The sequence below is a fragment of the Salmo trutta genome, chromosome 8 (assembly GCF_901001165.1).
Source record: "Salmo trutta chromosome 8, fSalTru1.1, whole genome shotgun sequence".
In the NCBI taxonomy this organism is placed as follows: Eukaryota; Metazoa; Chordata; class Actinopteri; order Salmoniformes; family Salmonidae; genus Salmo; species Salmo trutta.
In genome coordinates this window covers 40728634-40736435 of record NC_042964.1, presented here as the reverse complement: position 1 = coordinate 40736435, position 7802 = coordinate 40728634, and the positions used below count along the sequence as shown (strand labels likewise).

Here is a 7802-nt window from a genome sequence, read left to right as displayed (position 1 = left end):
TTTGATTTCACACACACACACACACACACACACACACACACACACACACACACACACAAAACACAAACACACACACACACCCACACACACCCACCCATACCTGAACATGCTCACACAAACACATTAACATTGATGTAAGGACATCAGTATTTCAGTAATGTAAAGACAGTTTAGTGTAATTTCAGAGGAATTTCCACTTAAACTACCCCTTGCTGTTTTAAGTATTATTCATGATCTCAAGTTCAAACTTGCCAAATGGTTAAGTAACAGTAAAGAGAGCTGCCAGACAGACCCAGATATGACAGTTTACCTCTATGCCATAAGTTCTTCATGCAATTCCAGACAAAATATATTCATTTATTGAAAATAAATAAATATTTTATTTGAAATTAAATGCAGATTTCAAATCTTGTTTCAAATGTTTTTAATTCAATTACAATATCCTTGGACACCAGTGGTTTCCATTGATGGGTCACTCCTCCTGGGAAATGGCTGAAGACTGGGGTTTGGCTTGAAAACATTGAATTTGTTTATTTGCTGCGTTACATAGAAATTAGTAAAGCTTTATCTAGGTAGATTACATTCATTGACAGTAAATAAGTCACATCACAGCCCAAAGATTTTTTGGAAGAGGACCGAGGTGCAGTACTCAACACGATAACCGCTATAGCCGCCAGAGGGCGCCATTGTCCCATACACATGGGCAGTCTTTTGAATAAAAATGCAACCGTTTGAAGATGGATATGGATAAATATAATAGTTTACTGTCCTTTACTTATCTATAACATTTTCCGATAAAATATCTGTCGCAATGAGCAATGAACATGGAAATGTAAATCATGTCTCTTAATTTTTGCCCCTCAGTACACTAGGTGGCGGTACATAAATATTTCGAGCTCTTCTTCTCAATAATTGATTAACCTTTGTTTTGGGTCAAAGTTGAAATGCTCCAGCTTCCTGGTTTCGGCGGCAATGTGTGCTAGTCTGGACGTTTTTGTGTCGAAAAGATAGTAAAGTACTAAAATATAATAGCACCGCAATGGTGAGTGTTGATATGCTTGGTTATAATAAAATTGCCAGGATCTTTTGAATAGAAAAACGGATTAGCAGTTGAGTTGGGTGCCTTTTTCCAGCCAGCTAACGTTATCCCATTCATTCATTGCAGTGAATGAGCAGCATATAAAGTCATGTTGCAGATTTACATCTAATATGCGTTTCATTGCATGATGATATACGTCTGTTCTTCCCTACACATGGGTCTGAACGTTCTATTAAAGTATTACCCATAACAATAATCCCACCTTCCCGTTGCTGTGTGTGTAGAGTTTACCTCTGAACCCCAAGCCCTTCCTGAACGGCCTGACAGGCAAGCCGGTGAAGCTGAAGTGGGGGATGGAGTACAAGGGCTACCTAGTGTCTGTGGACAGCTACATGAACATGCAGGTGAGGGAGCACACCTGGACACCGGTGCTTTTAGCAACGTGGGTGTATTTACATACGCTAGCGTTGCTTTCAATTCTATTGGATTGCACAAAAACAGTCCGTGGGAAGCCAGAAGTTAAAAACAATTCCATTTCAGTTTACAGTGCTGGTGGGCAGGACGATTGGTCATTATGACGGAATTTGAGACAATATCTAAATGGATGTATTATTAAACAGATTTTCCAAACGTGGGTCTGTTGTAGACCCACTTTCTCTCTGCTTATCTCATGTCAAAATAAAAGTCCCCCACAAGTTATTCATTTTTTGTCCACGTATGCTGCATGTGCAAGACTTGTATTTTGCACTAACCTGGACAGTGTGTGTGTGTGGCTTGTGCAGATTAATGCCAATGTAAATTTGTCATGTTTTTGTCATTGGTTTCGACAGTTGGCGAACACAGAAGAGTATGTGGATGGAGCGTTGTCTGGTCACCTTGGAGAAGTACTTGTTAGGTAAATAAGAGCCCTGTTCTGGATTGATTCTCTACAATGTTGCCTTCTGCCTCTTGTCCTTCGCTCCTGAGGTGATCAAGATTGGCAATGACTGCGTTCATGAAATACCTACCTCTCTTAGAGCAGGGACCTGGGGTGTATTCATTAGTGTAGACTGTTTCAACAGAAAGTGTTTTGCCACAAAATCAAGTTTCATATGGAACAAGTTCAGGAAAGTCCCACTTATAATACCCAGTTCAAGAAAGCGATGAGGGAGGGAAGGAAGTATTTGTTGAAATCAGATATTTTCTGCAATAGAATGCAACTCTATATTCTGATTTATTGGTTGAACTGCCAGTCAACCCTTTAATGAGTACCAGTAGAAATGTATTCTCACTTCTGTGTCCAGCATGCTTCTGGTGTGACTGATGCAGATGTTTGATAGTGGCTGTTCACAGTGTAATTCTCTTCCATCTAAAGTGCGTATTCTCTATCCGCAGGTGCAATAATGTTTTATATATTAGAGGAGTGGAGGAAGAAGAGGAGGACGGAGAAATGAAAGAATGATGACGAGGAGGAGACTTACAACTGACGATCTGGATGAGTGTTGTTTGAATCTTTGTTTTTTCATTTTCACTATGTGGAAAATTGACTCTTGGGATGCGAGTTAGTTTTATATGTGTGAAACTTTCAAGAATTATTACTGTAGAAAAAAAATAAAATGTTTTTTTGTACCCATTCCTAAACCTGCTGTCTGGTGGCATTATTACAGGTTTGTGAGGGAGGTGATTGATGTGGTGTCTCAGCCTCATTAACAAACACTACACATTGAACAGAGCCTGTCAATCAATGTACAGTATTCCTCATTTCCAAAGCCCCGCCCGGGATTTGGCTCCTGCACTTTGAACACCTGTTGACCACATATTTACTTTTCCCAAACCTCTAGAAAGTGACAGCGAGGCGACATAGAAATAGAGGTGACTCACAAAAGTAATTCAACATTTTTAAGTTTAATTTCGACTATTTCAAAATGTCCAACAAACTTTTGGTAAAGAACGCGAAACAGGTGGTTTTAATTTGCAACAACAATGAGAAGTTCCTGACTAAGGATGGGATGCAAAAGCTGTGTGTGATTGAGAACAGTAGTTTGGTTATCGGGAGGTAAGTCGAAACATTGTATCACTAATGTAGGATATAGGGCTGCAGATTGCAACATTGTTTAATGTTCAGTGGTTTGGCTACTAGTTAATGTTTGTTACAATTTGGTTAGAACGAGTTGACTGCGGCTGTCAAACGTCGCAGACTACGGATTGCCCTAACGTGCTCTGAAAGTAAAATAAAATTTTGGCTAAACCAAATGTTATTCCACCGCAAACTATTGATTAAAAGAGCTGTGTATTGTTCGTGCAGCGACGGTCTGATAAAGGATATTGGACCAGCGAGCACCATTGATTTCCAATATGCAGGGGTCTCGTTTGATAAAGTCATCGATGCAACTGGCATGTGTGTCGTTCCAGGCAAGTATCAGTGCAATACACCACGCTGGACAACAGGGGGCGGTAGATCTATGTGTGCGCACAGGTTTAAACATGGTTTGCGCTATCTGGGATCCTTAATCCTAACCATAACCCTTTCCTAAACCTACATTTAACTCGTACCATTTTAAATGGCAACTTCAATGGGGTAGGGACGTCCCAAGGATACTGGACAGCAAGGGCCATGTAAACATGCAACCTTGGCCACGTTTATTTGTCGAACGGTGCAGATAGAATTTCCATGAATAGGGCCGACGTTATTCCGTATTCTACATGTCAGAGCACAGGAGGTTGGCACATTAATTGGGGAGGACAGGCTCGTGGTAATGGCTGGAGCGGAATCAGTGGAATGGTATCAAATACATCATACACATGGTTTCCAGGTGTTTGATGCTGTTCCATTTGCTCTGTTCTGGCCATTATTATGAGCCGTTCCCCCCCTTCCACAGCCTCCTGTGTGTCAGAGAGCCATGTTTGGTCTACGTAGCATATTTTAATTTGAATGTTCCAAAACGTTAGGGTCTGCTGAATGGACCCCTGTTCTATTGATACAAATATTTGAATCATTGATATAGTGTTCTATCATGTAGAGAATTTGGTTTTACAGAAATGCAGCTGTGCTCTTTGATTATTGCGTTTCAGGATTGGTTGATGCACACACCCACCCCGTATGGGCTGGAGACAGGGTGCATGAATTTGCCATGAAGGTAAATATGACATCCATGGGTCCTGTCCCCTCTGCCTCAACAGCTTGTAATATGACTCACCTTTTAGAGTAAAAGTAAAGGTTTATATGGCGTTTACACAAGCAGCCCAAATCTGATCTTTTTTCCACAAATTGGTCTTTTTACCAATCGCATCAGATCGTGAGATCTTTTTCAGAGCTGATCTGATTTTTCAAAAGACCAATTAGTGAAAAAATATCAGAATTGGGCTGCCTGTCAAAACGCAGCCTAGTTAATGTTGTGTGTGTGCCTACAGTTGGCTGGTGCCACCTACATGGATGTGCACCGTGCTGGAGGAGGGATCCACTTCACAGTGGAGCACACCCGGGCTGCTCTTGCCTCCACCCTACTGGCCTCTCTGACAGGCAGGCTGGGTCGGATGCAGCGGGCAGGCACCACCCTGGTGGAGTGTAAGAGTGGCTACGGCCTGGAGCTGCAGACAGAGCTGAAGATGCTGGAGGTCATCGAGACGGCCAGACGTACCCTGCCAATCAATATATCTTCTACCTACTGTGGAGCACACGCTGTCCCTAAGTACTGAACACACACTCTCTACACCAGTGGTAGGACCACAGGGGGTAGTTGGCCTATCCACAGGGGGTAGTTGGCCTATCCACAGGGGGTAGTTGGCCTATCCACAGGGGGTAGTTGGCCTATCCACAGGGGGTACTTGACAAGACTCATGACACCATAGACTTGCTGGTAAAATGCACATGAGGTGGTACTTTAGAGGTACTCTGGGCAGAGCAAAATTCAGTTGGTGGTATAGTAACCGAAAAAGTTTGGTAACCACTGCACTACACCATGTTGAACACTCCTCATCCTGAACAGACACCTCACTTCCACCCCGTCATGACCTGTTGAGGTCATGTATTACACCCACACCCATACAGCTAACCCTACTGACTTTCGTCCTCACTAGGTGTTATTAAATACCCACCCTTTCTGATTCTTTCCCAGGGGTAAGACTGTTGCCGAGGCGACAACAGACATCCTTAAGGTCCAGTTGCCGCGGCTGCGTGAGCGTATGTCAGCGGGGGCCCTGAGGGTGGACAACATAGATGTGTTCTGTGAGCAGGGTGTTTTTGACCTGTCCTCCACGCGCTCCATCCTGCAGGCTGGCCTGGACATGGGCCTCAACATCAACTTCCACGGAGACGAGCTGCACCCCATGAACTCTGCACAGGTACGCATCATCAACCTGCGCCTCTCTACTGTCATTGTGGTAACAACAGCTGGTTTACTACCTGTACGTATTATTTAAGTGTCTATGGTACTGTCCATCTCATTTAACCATTCCTGTATTGTGTGTGTGTGTGTGTTTTTCACTGGTGGTGCTAGCTGGGGGCAGAGCTTGGTGCCTTGGCTATCAGTCACCTGGAGGAGGTGACAGATGAGGGCATCGCTGCCATGGCGACAGCTAAGACCGCCGCCGTCCTGCTCCCAACCACCGCTTACATCCTGCGTTTACCCCAGCCACGGGCCCGAGACATGCTGGAGGCTGGGGTCATTGTTGCCCTGGGCAGTGACTTCAACCCTAATGCCTACTGTTGCTCTATGGTGGGTACCAGAGGATGGGGGGGAGGAAAGTTAGGGGGGAAAGATGGAGGGGGCTGTGGGGGTAAGTTCAATGAGTTAGTGAGATGAGGTAAAAAGCCTATTCCTCTATATAGCGATCCCTCTGTCATCTCTTTATCCCTCTGTCATCATCTATTTATCCCTCTCTGTCTATCCCAGCCGGTGGTGATGCACCTGGCGTGTGTCAACATGAGGATGTCCATGCCCGAAGCTCTGGCCGCCGCCACCATCAACGCAGCTTACGCCCTGGGCCGCTCTCACACACACGGCTCCCTGGAGGTCAACAAACACGGCGACCTGCTGGTCCTCAAGGCATCACGGTAAAGTTGCTGTCAATAAATACTACTATATTGTAAGAGCTGGCTTCATTTAGTGGTCAGACACCACAGTGTATGTTCCAGTTGACCGTTAAGTCATCTAGCTGCTGAAAGGTTATCTTATAATTGTGGTGAGGACTGTGTATGTCGTTGTCTAAAATGTAATGGCAGTGTGAATGGAACCCATTGGTTTGTGTGAGTGAGACGACCTAAGGTTGTGCTGATGGTGTGAGGAAGACTGCCAAAGGTTGTGTTGATTGTGTGTGTGTGTGTGGCTGACACTTTAGTGTGTGGACTGACAGTGTTGTGTTGATGGTGTTGTCCGGCAGGTGGGAGCATCTCATCTACCAGTTAGGAGGACACCAGGAACTGATCCGCTACGTTGTCATCAGGGGCAACGTCGTCTACAACAACGACAAAACCATGGACTTCTAACTCCAAAATTGGTTTGCAATAATTGTTCTTCCCCCAGACATAGTCTCACACGGCCCTTAGCCCCGTGGCCTTGTGGACAGGGCTGTGTGTCTCTAGAAATGGACACAGCTCACAGTCAGGGTTTTGTAAATAGACAGTTAATATTAACCAGATATTCAATGTCAGTGGGGTATGTGGAAACATTTGAGTATGGGCTTTGAACCATTGGAGAAACAATCTCCAAATTACTGTAGAGTTGGGTAGGGTTCATATCCAGTAACTGTTTGTTAAAAATAATGTGATTTAAATGTTTTTCTTACCATAAACAAAAGTCTGCATTCTTGCACTGTCATTTTTTTTGCCCTGTTTTAGTTTGGAGACCTTCTGACCCTTGGTTCCTCTCGTTCTTGCTCTGTTAATCTTTCACCCTTCAGCTCTACACCCCTCCCCTTCCTGTCTCATTGCTGAGGTTGTAGGAGAGTTAGTAAAGCTAACACAGGCGAGGTGAGTGAATCATTAGTGAGGAAGCTCAGCCTGTAGAACATGGTACAATCTGCCAGCTCAACTGATCAAGCGTACCAGTAGTGTTGCAAGGGGACTGTGCTCAGTATGATCCAGTAGAATGTCTGAGGGTAAGAGAAAGCAGAGAGACCTGCTTTTGTAGGTTTTGAGGACTGGGAGCTGGATGGGAATCATCGTAGTTTGTTTAACCATAGGTGTGTGGTAGACAAGGGAGTCCGCCAAGTTGAACATTGAGATAAACTCTTGTCTAACATAATTTATTTTGTTACATGTTTGTGTTAAATATATGAAGAGATACCATAGGATCCTGGGTTCCAGCCCTGTGTGTGACACTGGAGCATGGTTACTCGAGTGCTAAAGAGGTGCTGCCACTCAAAGACGGTATGGGGAAAAAATCTCCAGAAAAAAGTGGACACTTAGTATTTAAATGGAGAGTTGCCTATAGTTAAATACTAAGTGTCCACTTTTTTCTGGAGATTTTCTTCATAACCACTGCTCTGAAGTTGCAGGCCCCCCCAGGAGTTAACCAACCCCGCTTATTGCTCCGACCATCTTTGTGTGGCAGCCACTCCCCTTGACTCAGAGTCCCAATAGGCAACCATGAGCCAGAGCCAGCAACTGGGTTCAAACCTACAACCCTGTACTTATGGGGCAAGAGCCTTACACCAGATACAGACTCCTTCACACTCCCCTCTGTATGTTTGACATGGAGGATTGTTGAAACGTACATAAAAGCACAAGAGATGAGGTTTGAACCCATAACCTCTAGGTAGGAGGCAGAGATTTAAGTACCGAGCC

The 7802-nt window shown here is 44.4% G+C and overlaps 2 protein-coding genes across 2 annotated transcripts; both read left to right on the top strand.

The window, feature by feature from the left end:
• Positions 1-910: 910 nt before the first annotated feature.
• On the top strand, positions 911-2659 carry LOC115198955 (small nuclear ribonucleoprotein F). Its single transcript, XM_029761398.1, has 4 exons — positions 911-1042; positions 1324-1443; positions 1870-1934; positions 2414-2659. The coding sequence occupies exons 1-4, from the start codon at positions 1040-1042 to the stop codon at positions 2478-2480; spliced, it is 255 nt and encodes an 84-aa protein (XP_029617258.1). The 5' UTR covers positions 911-1039; the 3' UTR covers positions 2481-2659.
• A 170-nt stretch (positions 2660-2829) lies between these two features.
• On the top strand, positions 2830-6834 carry amdhd1 (amidohydrolase domain containing 1). Its single transcript, XM_029761392.1, has 8 exons — positions 2830-3074; positions 3324-3430; positions 4091-4155; positions 4430-4707; positions 5134-5359; positions 5515-5733; positions 5911-6071; positions 6398-6834. Exons 1-8 carry the CDS (start codon positions 2944-2946, stop codon positions 6501-6503), a joined length of 1293 nt encoding a protein of 430 aa, XP_029617252.1. The 5' UTR covers positions 2830-2943; the 3' UTR covers positions 6504-6834.
• The last annotated feature ends 968 nt before the right edge of the window (positions 6835-7802 follow it).

What these genes read in the sequence shown, in the direction of transcription:
- LOC115198955 (XM_029761398.1), top strand. An exon ending in ACAGCTACATGAACATGCAG is followed by an intron (nt 1,444 to 1,869) that starts GTGAGGGAGCAC and finishes TGGTTTCGACAG; the next exon opens with TTGGCGAACACAGAAGAGTA. An exon ending in CTTGGAGAAGTACTTGTTAG is followed by an intron (nt 1,935 to 2,413) that starts GTAAATAAGAGC and finishes CTCTATCCGCAG; the next exon opens with GTGCAATAATGTTTTATATA.
- amdhd1 (XM_029761392.1), top strand. Translation starts at nt 2,944, where the DNA reads ATGTCCAACAAACTTTTGGTAAAGAACGCGAAACAGGTGGTTTTAATT. An exon ending in TGCATGAATTTGCCATGAAG is followed by an intron (nt 4,156 to 4,429) that starts GTAAATATGACA and finishes GTGTGCCTACAG; the next exon opens with TTGGCTGGTGCCACCTACAT. An exon ending in ACCCCATGAACTCTGCACAG is followed by an intron (nt 5,360 to 5,514) that starts GTACGCATCATC and finishes TGGTGGTGCTAG; the next exon opens with CTGGGGGCAGAGCTTGGTGC.